Below are 21,000 nucleotides of genomic sequence, written 5' to 3'. Positions count from 1 at the left end.
ATTTTTGCTTTTAAAATTGACAAATACAGCAATTTAGAATTTGGATGAAAGGTTTAGCACTGGGAAACACTTTTTGAAAGATAAAAAGTGCATTTTATATACAACTATGAGGATCAGACCAATGTGAGGGACAAATGAAGAGGAAAGAGGGACAGAGGGACATTACTCCAAATCAGGGACAGTCCCTCGAAATCAGGGACAGTTGGGAGCAATGCCATTTGTAATTTTGTATTAATGTTCCCTTATCGTAAGCTGCATGGTCCTAAGTAATCTCTTTTAGGTGAGGTATTTCCCCACCCTGTCCCTTTGTGTAAATAGTAATACATAATAAAAGCATCTTTTAGGTTTTTAGGCCCCTTTCACACGGACGGACCGTCTATCCATATCAATGCATTCCTATGGGCAAACAGATGACCATCCGTTACCATCCGTTACCCTCCACTTCCGTTTTTATCCGTTTTTTTATCGTACAAGGCTACATCCAGATCCGTCAAAACGGATATTAACTGACAATGTCCGTCAATGTCCGATCAGTTAAGATCCGTTTTGAAGAAATAATTCAAAGTTCATACTTGACAAATAAAAAAAACAAAGTGAAAAAAAAACCTTTATTTTAAACGGGTTATGCAGAATAATAAAACTAAAACTGTTTTGAACATATCACGTGCTTTTGTGTCTTTTTATGCTATCAAAACACAATGAAATAGCCAAATGAATTAATTAATCAATTCAAATTTGCATTATTTCTATATATTGGTACTGCCATGGAACTTCTCCTGATGGAGATAGAAAGTAGTCGGCAAATTGTTCACTCAAGGCAATGTAGGATGGGAGGAGCAATGCTTTCTGGGTAATTTCCTTAAAGGCACAGAAACTGCTGGAAATGGATGAAAACAGATACAAAAACGGTAAATGTAATGTAAACGTGTAAATTATTGAAAACGGATATTGATGGAACAGAAGACGGATGAAGCAACGGATAAGAACTGATACGTTTTTAATGTGGCTAAACTGAGGGTGCCCGTGTGAAAGGGGCCTAAAGGTTTATTTGATTGATATCACATGCAAATCAAAGGTCACACATTTGACTGAATTAGTAAATTCAACCAAACATCACACTGATACATTGTATTTACTCCATGACACTTACAGTCTATCTGCACGTCTCATTTTATCCAGGAGTTCCTATATTTTTGACAGCTGCTCCTGATGTAAATTCAAAAAAATTCGGAAATTTGAAAAAAAAATTAGAAATTCTGAAATTCAAAAGAAATTGGAAATCCGAAAAAAAAATATGAAATTCGGAAATTCCAAAACCCAAAAACTCAAAAATCTGAAGTAATAACTAACGAATACTTAAAACAGCGTATAGACATTTGGGCCACTTCCTACAGAATGGGAAAGGGGAAAAAACATATATTCCCTTAATGGGTAAAAATTGTAGCCGATTAGGGCTGAAGCTGCTACCACATACAGCTGCCGATGGCAAGTTAATTTGATAAAAAAACAATACACATCAAGGCAGCGCTACATAATCAAACACATTCCCATTGCTCAAGGTGTGCTATTATAAATAGTGCATATAGACCGCCGCACGCCGACCGCAGCACGCCGATATATACGTCGGCAGAATGGCACAGGCAGGCAAATAGGCGTACAGGTACGTCCCCTTTAATTTACCGTGCAGCGGGTGAGCGCGCAGTAGCGCGCACGCCGACCGCAGCCTGAATGCCCGCGGCGTTCTCCGTGACCGTGCCCGCGAGCCCCGCGAACTCGATGTTCGCCACCGACCCGCGATTGTGACACGGAGAGGCAGAACGGGGAGATGCCTATGTAAACAAGGCATTTAACCGTTCTGCCTAGTGACATGACAGAGATCTACTCCTCCCTGTCATCGAGAGCAGTGATCGCTGTCATGTCAGTGGTAGCCCCTCCCCCCCACAGTTAGAATCACTCCCTAGCATACACTTAACCCCTTGATCGCCCCCTAGTGTTTAACCCCTTCTCTGCCAGTGTCATTTACACAGTAATCAGTGCATTTTTTTTTAGCACTGATCGCTGAATAAATGACAATGGTCCCAAAATAGTGTCAAAAGTGTCCGATGTGTCCACCATAATAATGTCGTAGTCATGATAAAAATCGCAGATTGCTGCCATTACTAGTAAAAAAAAAATAATTAATAAAAATGCTATAAATCTATCTATTTATATATTTTTTACTTTTTGCTATAATAAATATCCCCAAAATGTTTTTAAAAAACGAATTTCTTCCTCAGTTTAGGCCAACATGTAATCTTCTACATATTTTTGGTAAAAAAAAATCGCAATAAGCGTATATTGATTGGTTTGCGCAAAAGTTATAGCGTCTACAAAATAGGGGATAGATTTATGGCATTTTTATTATTATTTTTTTACTAATGCCAGTGATCTGCAATTTTTAGCGGTACTGCGACATTGCGGCAGACAGATCGGACACTTTTAACACATTTTTTGGACCAATGACATTTATACAGCGATCAGTGCTATAAAAAAGCACTGATTACTGTATAAATGTCACTGGCAGGAAAGGGGTTAACACTAGGGGGCGATCAAGGGGTTTAAACATGTGTTCCCTGGGTGTGATCTAACTGTATGGGGATAGGACTGACTAGAGGAGGGGACATATTGTTGTTCCTACTTAGTAGGAACAAATAATATGTCTCCTCTCCCCTGAGAGAACAGGGATTTGTGTGTTTACTGTTCCTGCTATCGTGCACACGATGGCGCCCACCGGCCACGCGCATAGGGTTCCCCGCTGTGCAGTGGGCGCGCGTCTGCTATCGCCCTTAAAGGTACAGCTGTACCCATATGGCGATTCGCGAACCACTTTGCCGCCGTATATCGACCTAGTGGTTAATTAGTTCCGTTCCATTTGTTTAGATGCGGTATTCCTTATTTCAGATAATTCGTAACTTCGGATAAATTTGTATTCGTTATTTTCACTAACAGCCAAATTTGAAAGAAAATTCCAATACCTATAATTTAATAGTTAAGTTATTATTAGTTAGTTATTATTTCAGGTTTTCAAATTTTCGGGTTTTTGAATTTCCGATTTTTTTTTTTTTAATTTCCGATTTTTTATTTATTTTTTTCAATTTCCGATTTTTTTTTTAATTTACTAATTGACGAATTGCAATCATAACGAATTACCCCCCCCCCCCAAAAAAAAAAAAGCGAATGAGACAAAAACTAAAACGAACACATTTTTCGGCAGGGCACATGTCTAGTCTCATGATCGGTACAAACCTTGATTTTTTTTTTCCTTTTTTTAACTTCAACTCCATTGTAAGTTTGTATTTGCTGCCAAACATTGGACACAGTATAAAAAAAGCCAAAAATCTTCATTTCCATTCACCTGTACAGTACTTGTCCTCTTTGATTTTATACATGGTTGTTGGCTTATCCAAACAGACAAAGGTGCTTATTTTCTCCAGAATAAATGTGCTCCATAATATTTAAATAGCTGTGAATGCCAATTATATGTATGTATATAAAAACATATATATGCTTATATAAAAATATATATAGATAAATCAGTGCAGTCATATAAAGCAAAAGGTAATTTTTTTTTTAACTTGTGAAGCATGGGCAGGTATTACTGTATACCTAACAACAAGGTGGCCTTAAAGGATAACTAAACATAACAACATCTTACCAGTCCTTAGATGTGGTGACTGCCTTTGTTTTCATTTTTCACACACCAGAACATTTTCAGAAAGTCCATAAAATATTCCGGTTGATCCTGCCAGAAATGCTGTGTCCTTGTCACTTCTTGTGGGATGAACTGGAAGCAAATACAATGTTATTTTTCTATGTTTAAGCTACTAATCCTATTACTATCCACATAATGGGGATGAACAAAGGCAATCAGAGTCTGGCCTAGGTGACAAGCATGTTGTATTCCTTAGCTACAGTAGAGAAGTGAGCGTAGCCACCCAGGGGACCAATGGGGTTGATTTACTAAAATTGGAGGATGCAAAATCTGGTGCAGCTCCGCATGGTAGCCAATCAGCTTCTAACTTCAGTTTGTCCAATTACGCTTTGACAATAAAACCTGGAAGCGGATTGGTTTCTATCCACAGCTGCACCAGATTTTGCACTTCTTAGTTTTAGTAAATCAACCCCCAAAGTGTGTCATTAGCAGGATTACGACGTGAAAATAAAGGGAAAAAGTCAGGAAAGAGAAAACGAAAGCAGAAATCTTATCTAAGGGCTGGTAAACTGAAAAATTTGGGTTTAGATATACTTTAATCCTTCGGTTGTGATGGCACTTTATAAAGTGTCACTAAACCCACATCATATAAACTCAGTAAATGGTAGATTACATGTTGTTTATACTCACTCAGTCACTAGAGATTCGTTTTCTGTATTCTGCAAAAAACCTGGTTGATCCTGCTGCTCGCTATCTCCCCTCTCTATCCATGTCCCCACTGCAGTTGGGGATTTTGTAGGGTAGTGTTGACAGCTCTGCACATGCTCAGATTTCAGTGCATTTTCTACCCTGAGCATTTCCTCCCTATCACATCTGAGCAGCCCCTGTGACTATAGAGTCACACATGTGGGGCGTATACACAGTGGTAAATGACAGACCACTCCCTCCCTCCTCCTCCATGCCAACTAATCAGATAAACCCAATGGGGGTGGGATATTAGACACAGGTTGGAAGGGGGTGACACAGGCTGTGACTGGCAGAAATCTGCCCACACCATGTTATTTCCAAAAAATAATAAAGATTTGAATTGTAATATATATTTATATGACAATTTATAAAAGTTTATTGATAGTAATTAGTTATTTTTACTCTGTACTACAAAGGCTGTTTTTTTTGAACATGTGACCAGCAGCAGAGAACTAGAAGCTCCTCCTGCCACTGTTTACCTGCAGACAGGCTTGGAGAGAGCTGGGTCATGTGACAGCTGTATATTGATTAGGAAATAAGATACTTAGTTGTTTTTTTTTTTTTTAATCAAAATAATTAGTGCCGTCATCCACATACAGAAATAGAAGGGACAATATAAATGAAACAGTGTGTGTTTAGTATAACATTAGTAGCTCTTTCTCTTTTTCCTCTGCAGTCCTCCTGCTCTACCTACTGAGCTATCAAAGGAGCTAAAAAGTCCTTTGAGACGGAATTGAACCAGCGACCTAAGGATTCCTGCATGCTTTTCAAGCTCTTTCTCTTTTTATGAGATTATTCTGCTGTATGCTTTAATTATTGGCACACCTACAGTCATATAAAAGAAAACTCTGGGTTCAGGCATCAAGTACGTCATGTTGACATGCATCAATGTTTATTGCGTCATAATAGCTATTTAGGGCTCTATTTATTAAAGAGTTGAAGGGAAATTTGTTCATCATTCACCCAGAAGCATTTAGTCAACATCCACAATGGTGTAGTTTAATATTGCAATAGCAGCTGTACAATGGCTCTGACAATGTGGGACGGGACAGACATTTCTAGGCCAACAATTTTTTTTTATGAATCCTGAGGTTAAAACTAATTAACAGAACAAGGGCTTCTATGGTGATGGTTTAGTAGCAAATTGAGGTTGCCAAACCAGTTATCATAACAGATCATCTCCTTGACAGTCCAGCATTGTTAAAGCGGAGTTCCACACAAAAATGGAACTTCCGCTTTTCGGAACCCTCCCCCCTCCGGTGTCACATTTGGCACCTTTCAGGGGGGAGGGGGGTGCAGATACCTGTCTAAGACAGGTATTTGCACCCACTTCCGGCATAGACACCCATGGGAGTCTATGCCTCTTCCTGTCCCTCCGCGCTGTCCCCTGGGAAACACACAGCTCCCAGGAGATAGCGGGGACCAGTTACAATGCGCAGCGCGACTCGCGCATGCGCAGTAGGGAACCGGGAAGTGAATCCGCGACGCTTCACTTCCTGATTCCCTCACCTAGGATGGCGGCGGCAGCTGCCGAGAACCAAGCGGGTTCTCGGCGTCGCCTGCCGACATCGCTGGACCCTGGGACAGGTAAGTGGCCGTTTCTTAAAAGTCAGCAGCTGCAGTATTTGTAGCTGCTGGCTTTTAATATTTTTTTTTTTTTGGCGGTTTAGGTGGACTCCCTCTTTAAGCTCTGGTGAAGAGGACCTCTTCAATCTCCTGATATGAGTTGGTTGTTTCATGGTGACTGTGATAAATAAACTTTATCTGGACTGGCCACCATACTCTCTTTTTTTGAAACACCTTGAGCAAATAAAATCTTGACAGAAGTTCTTCATCAGCCATCATCTGTATATGCAAACCTAAAAAGAAGTTTAGAGTTTTAAAACATAAAGACCTTCTGTCACATAATAAAAATCTGAAGAGAATGAATATTTACTTCTCTTGTCACCCATACCGTTCAACACAGTTCTGTTGCCAGGAGCAAGACATCTACCATGGTAAGTCCTGGGCCTTGTGCCCATTTCTAGTCTTATTGTGCTGTCACCCCCATAGCTGGTGACTATTGCAGAGTGCAGGCTGTGACACTTTAAAAGATGCATCACAAACATGTAGAGGGAGTGGTGGAACTAATGAAATTGACACATTTTTGGGTCCATTCTTGTGGAAGTCTGTCGGAGGAGCTGATATTGCATCTGCATAGCCTTGATCTTCCTGGCCCTCCCTGGTGCAGTGGATTTCCAACTAGTCATAAGGAATGCTTTCCCCTAAAGACATGGAAAATTCTCACGATGGATCTCTTCTTGGATGCCCTGATGAGACTTGCTCATTGGAGGGAACTCAACTTCCCATCAACATCCTTAAACTCAAGGTGATTTGGTTGTCCCAGGTGTTCTACTCAAACACACTCAAACTCATGGCACATTCTTCATTAACAAGTCAGGATTTTTTAGGATTTTCAAAGAAAACCATCACTTATGCCGCTTACACACGGTCAGACTTTTCGGCTACAAAAGTCCGACAGCCCGTCCGACAGACTTTCGACAGACTTTCGGCGGACTTGCGGCGGACTTTATAATGAACAGACTTCACTACATACGATCACACAAAAGTCCGACGGATTCGTACGTGATGACGTACGACCGGACTAAAATGAGGAAGTTGATAGCCAGTAGACAATAGCTGCCCTAGCGTGGGTTTTTGTCCGTCAGACTAGCATACAGACGAGCGGATTTCGTGGTCCGGCGTAGTTACGACGTAAAGATTTGAAGCATGTTCCAAATCTAAAGTCCGTCAGATTTGCGACTGGAAAAGTCCGCTCTAGGTCCGGTGAAGCCCACGATCGGATTGTCTGCCGGATTTGGTCTGTCGGCGTCCGTCGGACCAGTCCGGTCAAAAAGTCCGACCTTGTGTACGCGGCATTAGAGTTTATAGGGTTATAAGGAAGATGCGGCAGCAAAAACTGGTTGTGGCAAATGTTAAGGGGCCTGGCTTAAGACACAGTAAAACAAGAACTTACTAATAGAAATCTTGAGGATGTATTTGGGATTTTTAAGGTGTACAATTATAACAAAATCATCTATAAAAAGTAGAAATTTATTGGAACATTAAAAACAAACATCCAAAAGGTAAGTATTGAGATTACAGTACTAAAACAAGTGCAAACTGATTTAATCTCTACATGTTTCGTCTTGGTAATTGGCTTCTTCAGGAGTATGTATTGATATCAGGCACAGTGAGCACTGTATATTCAAAAACTATTTGTATGTAAATTGAGGCTCCAGAGTCAAAGGGATATGAAAGATCGGATCATCAGGTATAGCCATAGAGGGGGATGTATCTAAGGTACAGCCACTGGTAATGGTCCAAAAACCTATACCAGGAATCCTTTGATAAGTTCCCAGGCTTGAAAGTTGATTATTCACCTCCAATTCCAAAAAGGATGGATAAAAATGCAGAAAATGATGAAAGAGATAAGTGAACTAATTTCTGAACTTTCACACAGTCAAATCATGACCCCTTAAGTCAGAAGTTCACCAACCAATCTCTCCCCTTCCCATGGAGGTCCAGCTTGGGAAGGGGAGAGATTGTCATTAAGAACCTTTTAATGTGTACAGTACAAAAGATGCTGAACAGACATAGAAAGTTGTGCAGTGCAAACAAGAACAGATATAAATCAGTTAAAGGTCTTAAAAGTAGTACCATGCAGTGTCCATGTAAACATATTACACCCGGTATAAGTAGTATTGTGCAGAGTCCATACATAGAGAATAAGAACAGATATTGACAATTACACCCATCATACTGAAAATATATTGCAGGACTCTCTCACAATGACATACGAAGATTAGAAACAGAATTATATCCAGTTTGTGGTAAAATACAGGGGAGTTCTCTGGATTTTAGGTGGACACACAGGCTGGTTCATATCACTTCCTGCACCCCATAGGGGCTAACAATATAATATACTGTACATGCACGGTCACAAACACACATATATACTCTGAAATACAGGATGTTATGGTCTTCACACTATTCTTCATGGTTAGACTGGACTGGACAGATCTCAGCCCGGGTGACCACACAGGAACAGGGGGGTGGCAGTGCAGTCACACCATGTATAGTGTATTACATGATATATCATACATATAGTCTTTTAGATCGGACATCACTGTACAGCAGGTCAGGACTTTCCTTGTATTATCAGACATGGAGAGAACAGGTAAGAAGCTCTTCTGTCTTATAATATTGTCAGAATGATTGATGGGATTTAGGCATCATTGCAGATCAGTGATCACTGGTATTAATAGTCATCACTAAGAATCACCTGTGTCAAAAGATTCGGGGAATTCAGACTCCATGCTTCATTTTCCTGATTTAGGATAAGAAAAAGATGATGACATGCGGTTATTATGGGCAACCTCCTTGTCTGTCCTTTGGTCCTGACCTCAAAAAATTAGACATTGAAAATGTGTTATGATGTCATAACTGTAAATGAGCATCAAACACATATTCAAGCACCAAATAGGACAGTACATAGGACTATAGGAATATTAACTGGAGGGATTCCCACATTAACCTCCTGATATAGAAATGTCCAAACCACAAGATTCATCACAAATCAGGTTTTTTAAAGATTTAGAAATAACAATGGCAATGATTTCAGACATACATGTCCTTTATCAGGTCAAAACTCTATTATCCTTCCATATTACACATAGTCATACTCCAAACTCAACCTTCACCCTCCTAACTTTTTCTCCAATATGCTCTCCTACCTTTTCTTACAATCTTGCCAACACTGCTGCATAAAGAATATGTAAACCCAACATTTCATATTCCTGATGCCTGCTGTACAATGTACTTGTATGAAAAAGTCTCCTGTTCTCTTTGTATTGCTTCCTTTGTGTGAAACTCTTGGTGTTCCTGCCAGTCCCTCTGCTTTCCTATTAAAAACTGACTACATTAGGCATGAGAGCACAGCGTGGTCAGTTCTCTATCTGTGCTGGGAACTCAGCCTGCTCTTCTCCAATGATCAGACCTGTGCTTACACCCCCGCCCCATAGCTATTAACTGAGAAGATCAATGTGCTGTTGTTTCTCCTCCTCCAGCTCTCTGTTCTCAGCTGCATAAGGAGCTTAAAGGAAATGTGATCACTTATAAAACAGAGGAAAAAAAGGCATTTATAATGTTTGTTTACAACTATACATAAATGTTTTGCCTTTCATTTCTATATTAAACTGGATGGTTGTTTTACAAGGTGAGGGTTCTCATTATACTTTAAACCTGCTGCTGACAGACAAGGTGCTTCTGCCCAGCCAGGTTCAAGTAAAAATGTTTCTTCCTCATTCTGCTTCCAAACAAAGGCAATGGTTCTCCATGTATTCATTCATTCTTCCTATGTCTCACACACAAACCGCATATTTTACCCTTTCCATTCTTCACTCCAACGTCTACACCGGAGTACATATAGACATAGCACACTGTTTTTTAACACTCATTATACGATTTGGTCCTGCCTCTGAGAGACATGGTAAATCAAACTCCTGTGGGGTGTGACTTCCAAATCTCTTTCGTAATATCCAGTAGGCTGTGGGACCATCTACCATACATCTTAATATGAGAAAAACCCCTCTGTAGATTGTGGGACCTAGTAGAGAGTGAACGTGAGACATAGTTACATAGAAGGTGAGGTTGAAAAAAGACACAAGTCCATCAAGTCCAACCTATGTGTGTGATTATATGTCAGTATTACATTGTATATTCCTGTATGTTGCGGTCATTCAGGTGCTTATCTAATAGTTTCTTAAAGCTATTGATGCTCCCCGCTGAGACCACCGCCTGTGGAAGGGAATTCCACATCCTTGCCGCTCTTACAGTAAAGAACCCTCTACGTAGTTTAAGGTTAAACCTCTTTTCTTCTAATTTTAATGAGTGGCCACGAGTCTTGTTAAACTCTCTTCTGCGAAAAAGTTTTATTTCTATTGTAGGGTCACCAGTACGGTATTTGTAAATTGAAATCATATCCCCTCTCAAGCGTCTCTTCTCCAGAGAGAATAAGTTCAGTGCTCGCAACTTTTCCTCATATCTAAGATCCTCCAGACCCTTTATTAGCTTTATTGCCCTTCTTTGTACTCGCTCCATTTCCAGTACATCCTTCCTGAGGACTGGTGCCCAGAACTGGACAGCATACTCCAGGTGAAGCCGGACCAGAGTCTTGTAGAGCGGGAGAATTATCGTTTTATCTCTGGAGTTGATCCCCTTTTTAATGAATGCCAATATTCTGTTTGCTTTGTTAGCAGCAGCTTGGCATTGCATGCCATCTACTAGCACCCCCAGGTCCTTTTCCATCCTAGATCCCCCCAGAGGTTCTCCCCCCAGTGTATAGATTGCATTCATATTTTTGCCACCCAAATGCATTATTTTACTTTTTTCTACATTGAACCTCATTTGCCATGTAGTCGCCCACCCCATTAATTTGCTCAGATCTTTTTGCAAGGTTTCCACAGAAGTTTTTGCCCTGCTTAGCTTAGTATCGTCTGCAAATACAGAGATTGAACTGTTTATCCCATCCTCCAGGTCGTTTATGAACAAATTAAATAGGATTGGTCCCAGCACAGAACCCTGGGGAACCCCACTACCCACCCCTGACCATTCCGAGTACTCCCCATTTATCACCACCCTCTGAACACGCCCTTGTAGCCAGTTTTCAATCCATTTACTCACCCTATGGTCCATGCCAACGGACCTTATTTTGTACAGTAAACTTTTATGGGGAACTGTGTCAAATGCTTTTGCAAAATCCAGATACACCACATCTACGGGCCTTCCTTTATCTAGATGGCAACTCACCTCCTCATAGAAGGTTAGTAGATTGGTTTGGCAACAACGATTCTTCATGAATCCATGCTGGAAGAAGACAATTCCAGTCCCACCCATCTTTGTCAGTCACCTTACACAACATACTTTTTAGTGTTACCCCTTCCCGCCGAGCGTACGCAGATGTCCGTACTCGGCTTTCGGGGGTTATACCGGGATGATGCCCGCAGCTGCAGGCATCATCCCAGTACCGTTTTTTAGAGCGGGCGATCGGCTTTCCTGGTCTAACAACCGATGCGGCTAAAAGCCACTCGGCTGTTATACTGGAGGAGCGGGAGGGGACATCCCCCCTCCGGTCACCTCCCGCTGCTTTTACTGGGCCTCCTGTTCCATCCGGCTGGGGGCGGGCTGGAACAAAGCCGTGGGCGGCTTCTTTCCAGCCTCTTAATCGTAAACATGGAAGCGACGTCATGACGTCACTTCCCGTTTACTCGGCTGCCAATGGCGCCGGTTTTAAAAAAATACACAGTATTCATCGCTGTTTTTGGTGATATGAATAATTTGAAGTACAAAGGAGGGATTGGGGGTCTTTTAGACCCCCGATCCCTCCATAAAGAGTACCTGTCACCACCTATTACTGTCACAAGGGATGTTTATATTCCTTGTGACAGCAATAAAAGTAATCAAATTTTTTTTTTTTTAAACACAATTTATAAATATAAAAATAAATAAAATAAATAAGAAAAAAAAATTTAAAGCGCCCCCGTCCCCGCGAGCTCGCGCAGCAAAGAAAACGCATACGTAAGTCGTGCCAGCATATGTAAACAGTGTTCAAATCGCACATGTGAGGTATCACCGCGATCACCAGAGCGAGAGCAATAATTCTAGCACTAGACCTCCTCTGTAACTCTAACCTGTTAACACGGATGCGTGCAATTATAAAGCGTGACATGTTTGGTATCTATTTACTCGGTGTAACATCATCTTTCACATTATACAAAAAAATTGGGGTAACTTTACTGTTTGTTTTTTTTTAAAAATTCATGAAAGTGTCCCTTTTCCCAAAAATGTGCGTTTAAAACACAGCTGCACAAATACCGTGTGATATAAAATATTGCAACAATCTCCATTTTATTCTCTAGATTCTCTGCTAAAAAATATATATAATGTTTGGGGGTTCTAAGTAATTTTCTAGCAAAAAATCCGGATTTTAACTTGTAAACACCAAATTTCAAAAATAGGCTTATGCCACGTACACACGAGCGGACTTTACGGCAGACTTTGTCCAGCGTACTTTTCAACTGTCTTTACGACGGACTTTCCGAATGAACGGACTTGCCTACACACAATCAACCAAACTCCGACGGATTCGTACGTGATGACGTACGACCGAGTTCGTCGGACAGATTTGAAACATGTTTCATTTCTAGGTCCATCAAACTTTTGAGAAAAAAAAAGTCAGCTGGAGCCCACACACAATCGAATTGTCTGACGGACTCCAGTTCGCCGGACCAAGTATGCCGTAAAGTCCGGTCGTGTGTACGCGGCATTAGTTATGAAAGGTTTAACCCACTCCATCAACCCGTCAATTTGTGGGTGATTCAAGGAGGTTTCCTAACTATTTGATCTTCAGCAGTGTGCATAAAACCTTCATCACTTTTAATATTAAGGAAGTCCCTCAATCCATATTGATCTCTTTTGCTATTCCAGTGCTGGCGAACATACAGTATGTAATCTTTGGTGATGGTCTTTGCCAGGGCATTCACAAAGAATCACTTCTGGATAGCGGGTCGCATAATCTAAAACAAGAATATGCTGGCGGCCCCAGTGGAAGCCACCAATGGCCTGATCAAATTAATTGCAATCCTCTGAAAAGGTACCTCAATAATGGGCAGGACTTATCCATGCCCTCCCATCTAAAATATTCAAATATTTTCAAATGTTCAAATATTTCACCATTTATTTTGGCTAAATGGTACAAAAGGTCTTTGATTACCACTATACATGGAAACATGTCCACCACCCCAGGACTTGGGGAACCCCATTCATTTCCTTAACCTTCATGCCCTTTTTACACCTGCTATTAGTCCCACCCACCAATACGCGTCCCTACTCTGCCCCCATTCTCAAGAATTCTTTCAAAAAGTTCCCAGGTATGACCTTGGTTGTCACACAGGCTGGAGTTTACACATATCTGACTTTGTCCATCTCAGTTACTTTGTGGATTGATGGGACTATTGGTCTACAAAAGAGGAATACCATTGTTTATGCTTTCTTCTCAGTTCACAGGAAGTGGAAACGATACTGTATTTCTGGCAAGATCAACAGGTATTTTCTGTACTTGCTGAAAATGTTCTTAGCTTGAAAAATTAAAGCTATTGCTAAGGACTGGCAAGCTGCAATATATTACATGTTTGTTTTTATATTTAGATACTCTTTAATGGAGATGTAGGACTTGTTACTTATGAACATGTGATTGGCTTGTGGTCAGGAAGTTCCACAGTTCTACTTCCTGGATGTGTAATTCTGTAGAGGAGGAAGTTACATCACAGTGACATGACTTCCTCCTCTATAAAGTAGGATAGGATTGGCTCCCGTCTCTTCACCTGATAAGAAGCAGACCATTGAACGTTATTCCTCCACCCTACTGAGTTCTAGAAATATAAAGTAGGAAGGATTTTATCCATATTGAAATATTATGATTAATGATTGATTTATTGATAATCTCTACAGATATCAGTGGGAAGAACCTCTGGTGGCCTTCCTGGAAAGGGGTCATTATAACCCTCCTTGTGGGATCCAATATTATCCTCATCCGCATCATTGAAGCACTGGGTAAGTTATACAGTATGGTGGACAAAATCCATAAGAAGGGAGAGCCTCTGGGCCTGATTCATCAAACTATCTAAAAAATGCAGAATCTGATAGGTTGTTGAAAGGACACAAAGACCATCAGAAATAATTATTCTCTCTGATTTGCACTGAGATAAATGATGACCTAACATGTAAGAGTTTCATTCTACCTATTATGTCTCCTGACTTTGTGTCTTCCAGTTTATAAAGGTCAGTCTTTGAAAAATGAGACCAGGCAGCTAAGGATGAACCTCACCCAGTCATCTACAGGTATTTTTAATTTTTTTTAGCTAAAACTAGGAGATTATCAGACCTGCCATTCACTCCATATGGAAGTTTTTTCCCAAAAATAAAATCCACTTGGACCAATCTGATCTAGAACTAATGAGGGACAATGTGAGATGTACATTGAACTTCACTTTGATGTATTTATATAAAGACATTCACTATATGTACTGCACAAAAATGGTAGGATAAGGTACCAAAAAGTACCCTAATCATTTAAATGGAATGTATAGTATAGTCGTTCTGTACATTTTTATGCTTTTATTATGACAGTACTAACAATATAAAGATTTTTTGACTTTTTTAGTCAGGAAAATAAGAAATATTGCATATGAATATTATGTAGTATTTTATCCAGACACACACTTCATGGCTATAACAGCCTCCATTTTTCTGTGAAGGCTTTCCATGAGATTTTAGAGTGTTACTGATATCATATGATAACAGCTGGCTCTCAGAAAGACATTGTCAGCAGTCACTTCAGGTTCATGTGTATATATTCTGGGAGTGTCTGGTGTAAACGTCACATCCTTTGTGCAGCGTGGAGCAGCAGGAAAGTGAGCAGGGTCCGGACCAGAACAGAGCAGACGGCACACATGGGAATACTATAGCAGAAGGTAGGACTGAGAGAGAGAGGACTGAGCAGCAAAGGATCAGCAGAGCTGGGGGACCGAAGCAGGAGAAACTAGCAATGTCACACATGCTGCACAGCTTGGGAGGAATATAGCAGGAGGTGAGCAGGGACCAGAGAAGGATCAGCAGAGCTGGGGGTTACTACTTAGTGGGGGACCAGCAGAGCTGGGGTTTGCTAATGAATGGGAGATCAGCAGAGATAGGGGTTACTACTGAGCTGGGAATCTGATAACTGGGAGTACTACTGAGCTGGGGGTTCTACTGGGCCCCTTTAAAACAAGTAGAAACTGAACACACACACAGATGACATTTGCCAATCTTCATTAAAGCTTCAAAAAACATCATTGAGGCATCAAAAACACATCACAAAAACATGTTGAAGTGGTAGGCGCTTCAATGTGTGTTGAAGTTGAAGCAAGTGTAAATGAACCCTAAGCTTTTCATTCCTCCTCCTTATGTCTCCTGTCTTTGTGTCTTCCAGTTTATAAAGGTCATTCTTTGGAAAATGAGAACAGCCAGCCAGAGGCATTGCTAGGGGGTGGCTATTAGGACCATAGCCCAGAATCTGGGGCCCATAGCCTTGAGTCTCTCACCCGGTGCAGTGGTGCCATCAGCGGCGGATATGAGTGTCATGCAGATAACTAACATCTCGGCCGTTTTACTTTGTTCTGCCACTGCACTGGTTGCTAGAACCGCCCGGCATCTAGCAACCAGTGATGTGATGTAACCTGAGTGACACAGCGTGAGTCTGAGGCAGTGGTGTCACTTGGGGGGGCGGGGGGTGCGTGCCGCACCCGGGTGACACCCGCCAGAGGGGTGACACATGTGGGTAGTGGCACCGCTAACGCTGCCCACCGCCCTGCACTCTCGGGTCTTGCTGGCTATCTCCCTTAGCAGAGCAGACCGACCGAAGCCGCCTCCCCTTCCTCTCTGTTTACATCCACACAGGAGGAGTGTGGGGGGTGTCTATACTAATATGGGATCTGCACTGAGGGGGGTCTCTACTGATGGGGGGATCTGCACTGAGTGGGGTGTCTATAGTGATGAGGGGGGTCTGCACTGAGGGGGGTGTCTATACTAATTGAAGGTCTGCATTGAGGGTGGGGCTGTCTATACTGATGGGGGGTCTGCATTGAGGGGGGTGTCTATACTAATGGGGGGGTCTGTACTGAGGGGTGTGTCTCTACTGATGGGGGGTCTGCACTGAGGGGATGCCTATACTGATGGGGGGTCTGCACTGGGGGGGTGTCTATACTGATGGGGGTCTGCACTGAGGGGGGGTGTCTATACTGATGGGGGGAGGTCTATACTGATGGATGGGGGATGGTCTGTACTGAGGGGGGTCTGTACTGAGGGGGTCTGTACTGAGGGGTGGTCTGTACTGATGGAGGGAGGTTCTCTGTACCAAGCTCGCAGCCTCTGCATCTCCTGTACCATACCCACAGCCTCTGCATCTCCTGTACCATGCCCGCAGCCTCTGCATCGCCTCATGTACCATCAATATATACAGTATCTCACAAAATTGAGTACACCCCTTACATTTTTGTAAATATTTTATTATAGCTTTTCATGTGACAACACTGAAGAAATGACACTTTTCTACAATGTAAAGTAGTGAGTGTACAGCTTGTATAACAGTGTAAATTTGCTGTCCCCTCAAAATAACTCAACACAGAGCCATTAATGTCTAAACCGCTGGCAACAGAAGTGAGCACCCCCCTAAGTGAAAATGTCCAAGCCCAAAGTGTCAATAGTTTGTGTGGCCACTGTTATTTTCCAGCACTGCCTTAACCCTCTTGGGCATGGAGTTCACCAGAGCTTCACAGGTTGCCACTGAAGTCCTCTTCCACTTCTTCATGACGACATCACGGAGCTGGTGGATGTTAGAGACCTTGCGCTCCTCCACCTTCCATTTGAGGATGCCCCACAGATGCTCAATAGGGTTTAGGTCTGGAAACATGCTTGGCCAGTCCATCAGTCCATCACTTTCACCCTCAGCTTAGCAAGACAGTGGTCATCTTGGAGGTGTGTTTGGGGTTCTTATCATGTTGGAATACTGCCCTGCAGCTCAGTCTCTGAAGACTGCCATGCAGCCCCAGACCATGACACTCCCACCACCATGCTTGACTGTAGTCAAGACACACTTGTCTTTGTACTTTTCACCTGGTTGCCGCCACACACGCTTGACACCATCTGAACCAAATAAGTTTATCTTGGTCTCATCAGACCACAGGGCATGGTTCCAGTAATCCAGTAATCCACTTAGTCTGCTTGTCTTCAGCAAACTGTTTGCTGCTTTCTTCTGCATCATCTTTAGAAGAGGCTTCCTTCTGGGATGACAGCCATGCAGACCAATTTGATGCAGTGTGTGGCGTATGGTCTGAGCACTGATAGGCTGACCCCCCCACCCCTTCAACCTCTGCAGCAATACTGGCAGCACTCATACATCTATTTCGAACAAAGACAACCTCTGGATATGATGCTGAGCATGTGCACTCAACTTTTTTGGCCAACCGTGGCGAGGCCTGTTCTGAGTGGAACCTGTCCTGTTAAACCGCTGTATGGTCTTGGCCACCGTGCTGCAGCTCAGTTTCAGGGTCTTGGCAATCTTCTTATAGCCTAGGTCATCTTTATGTAGAGCAACAATTCTTTTTTTCAGATCCTCAGAGAGTTCCTTGCCATGAGGTGCCATGTTGAACTTTCAGTGACCAGTATGAGAGTGAGAGCGATAACACCAAATTTAACACACCTGCTCCCTATTTACACCTGAGACCTTGTAACACTAAGGAGTCATATGACACCGGGAAGGGAAAATGGCTAATTGGGCTCAATTTGGACATTTTCACTTAGGGGTGTACTCACTTTTGTTGCCAGCAGTTTAGACATTAATAGCTGTGTATTGAGTTATTTTGAGGGGACAGCAAATTTACACTGCTTTACAAGCTGTACACTCACTACTTTACATTGTAGCAAAGGGTAATTTCTTCAGTGTTGTCACATGAAAAGATATAATAAAATATTTACAAAAATGTAAGGGGTGTACTCACTTTTGTGAGATATTGTATGTATGTATGTATATATATATATATATATATATATATATATACACACACACACACACACACACACACACACATTTATATTATATGCATGTGTATGCCCGCCCAAGCGTATGACTTTCTTTACTTCGCTGCCATGGGCTCTAGCCCCAGATCCTTTGTAGACCCAGCAATGCCCCTGCAGCCAGCTAAGAATGAACCTCACCCAGTCATCTACAGGTAAGGTTATTTTCATTAGATACAGCCTAGGATGTTGTCAAACCTTTCATTGCCTTCATATGAAAGAATCTTTTCCAAAATGAAAATTAACTTGGAAAAATTAGAGCAAGGAATAATGAGGAACAATGGAGAGAAATGTATTGTGGATGGATCACCATTTGATTATAACACCACATCCCTGTGTGGAAAGCAATAGCAGATTTCCATGGGATTTTTTTAGGTGCGACACAAAACTGAGCATAAATTCTTTAAAAGATCAATATTTATTTATCTATTTAACAATAGGCTAAAATAGTATATCCACGTAAATCTATATACAGATATGACCCGTACAGTACAGTTCTTGCATTTATAGCGGCATTTGACTCCCGACATGTTTCGCCCTAAAACTAGGCTTCCTCAGGGAACACTATCAACTTAGAACAGTGTTTCTCAACTCCAGTCCTTAAGGCGCCCCAACAGGTCATGTTTTCAGACTTGCCATTATTTTGCACAGGTGATTTGATCAGTTTCACTGCCTTAATAATTACCACAGTCGTTTCATCTGAGGGAAACCCTGAAAACATGACCTGTTGGGGCGCCTTGAGGACTGGAGTTGAGAAACACTGGCTTAGAATGAAAGCCTTCCAGTAAATAAAAAAATGAGGGATAATGTGAGATGTACAACGCACTTTACATTTATGGATTTATACAAAAGCATTCACGATATCTCTTCAGAGAAGCCTATCTGGCCCCCACCTAACAACTGTATATTTATCTTCTCAATCAGCACATCACCCACAGTTATTACCTCTTGTATCTCTTGACCTTCCCTCTTAGATTGTAAGCTCTAAGGAGCAGGGCCCTTTGATTCCTACTGTATCAAATTGTATTGTATTTGTACTGTCTACCCTCAAGTTGTAAAGCGCTACGTAAACTGTTGGCGCTATATAAATACTGTATAATAATAATAATAATAATAATTGTACAAAGTTACCTAAAATGTAATGAAGGGATAAGGTGCAAAAAGTAAAATTATCTTTGGATTGGAATACATAGGATCTGTGTACATTCTTTCTTTCTTATGGACAGAATTAAAGTTTAAAGATTATATTTTTTTAGTCAGGGAAATATGAAATATTGCATATGAAAATGCTGTAGCATTTTATCTAGTCAGCAGGTGGAGCTTTGGGCTCCTTGATACATATTTACCCCTGTTTTCTGGCCATATATTGGAAAACGTATGTTGTTTACAGAGCTCAATAGCTTCAGCTAAAATTAACACACAAGTGAATAAATCAGAGCAGTGACTCCCCCATCCAAGGTTTCAATGAGAGACAGCTTACCTTACAGCAAACTACATTAGTAGCACTGTCTCTAGCTAACCTATAGTGCTCTGGGAATTCATTCTCATGTATTAGATGTTTATTAAAGTATATGTGAACCCTCACCACAGCCAGAGAACTGTCAGGAGTGTGTAAACACTCCTCTTCTTTGACTGCTGCTGGTCTCATTTCAGCATCCTGGTTTTGGCAACGATGCATCCCTGTCTGTCTGTCCACCTGCAAGGTGATTAATGTGGCCAGTCTCTGGGCGGAGATGAAACCTGATTTGATCCAGCCAAGCCTAAAGCCTCATGCTTGTGATAGGGTGTGTAATACGTGCAAGCTCTCTGTCCTGCTCTGCTGTTTGGATCCCCTATTTATGACCTCAGATATAGACTATTCTCTGAACTCTGCCTGCCTTATACCCGGACTATCATTGAACCACTCTGCCTGTCTGCCTGAGTCCTGACCTCAACCCAACAGAACACCTATGGGATGAATTAGAGCGGAGAATGCAAGCCAGGCCTTCTCATCCAACATCAGTGCCTAACCTCACAAATGTGCTTCTGGAAGAATGGTCAAACATTCCCATAGACACACTCCTAAACCTGTTACTAAACCCACAACAGTAAAATCAGTCCGTATTTGCAGTAAAGCATGCTTGTTATACTCACTGTGGAACCTAAGGGGTTAATCCTTTGCATGGTGTAAAAAGGCTGCTTGATCCTGTCGCCTATTATGTTCTCCTTCTTTTATTGACCCCAATCCATCTCCTGATAGTACAGAGCCTTGGGTGGCAGTGGTGCAGGGGTGGCGCCGCTCCTGCGGCGACTTCTCGGCTTTCGCAGCCGCCCTCCCCCCCCCTTATTTTACCCTTTTTTTTGCCGCCGCTGCTAGAGGTCCGCGGCCGACAGAGACAATGTCTCCACCAGCCACCATTTTGCAGAAGACCTTGTGGCTGCCAATAGAAATTGAGCTGCGGTGCCGCCCACCCCCCGCTCCGCTGCTGGTCTGACAGTCTGTGCCATGTTGTGGGAAGGGCCGTGGGGCGGAGGGTGGGCAGCCTCCCAGCCGGCTCAATTTCTATTGGCAGCCACCCGGCCGGCTCTTCCTATTGTTCCACGCTGCCTGTTAGAGAGTCTCCGCTGCTGGGGGAGGGGGGCTTCTCCACTGGGGACACCGGATGTAAGGGGGGCTTCTCCACTGGGGACACCTGATGTAAGGGGGGGCTTCTCCACTGGGAACCCTGGATGTAAGGGGGGGCTTCTCCACTGGGGACACCTGATGTAAGGGGGGCTTCTCCACTGGGGACACCGGATGTAAAGGGGGGCTTCTCCACTGGGGACACCGGATGTAAGGGGGCCTTCTCCATTGGGGACACCTGATGGGGGGT

At 42.3% G+C, this 21,000-nt stretch overlaps 1 protein-coding gene across 1 annotated transcript in view; it reads left to right on the top strand.

Moving 5' to 3' along the window:
- The first annotated feature begins 8,565 nt into the window (after positions 1-8,565).
- The window catches only part of LOC141105224 (killer cell lectin-like receptor subfamily G member 1), a 29,696-nt gene continuing 17,261 nt past the window's right edge, over positions 8,566-21,000 (top strand). Inside the window, exons 1-3 of the mRNA XM_073595115.1 lie at positions 8,566-8,657; positions 13,988-14,089; positions 14,309-14,377. Coding sequence (XP_073451216.1) covers positions 8,645-8,657; positions 13,988-14,089; positions 14,309-14,377 — 184 coding nt within the window. The 5' untranslated portion in view covers positions 8,566-8,644. The remainder of the gene's footprint in view (positions 8,658-13,987; positions 14,090-14,308; positions 14,378-21,000) is intronic.

Source organism: Aquarana catesbeiana, linkage group LG08, assembly GCF_042186555.1.
Source record: "Aquarana catesbeiana isolate 2022-GZ linkage group LG08, ASM4218655v1, whole genome shotgun sequence".
Classification (NCBI taxonomy): domain Eukaryota; kingdom Metazoa; phylum Chordata; class Amphibia; order Anura; family Ranidae; genus Aquarana; species Aquarana catesbeiana.
The sequence above is the reverse complement of the archived record's forward strand: the minus strand, read 5'-3'. Positions and strand labels throughout refer to the sequence as shown.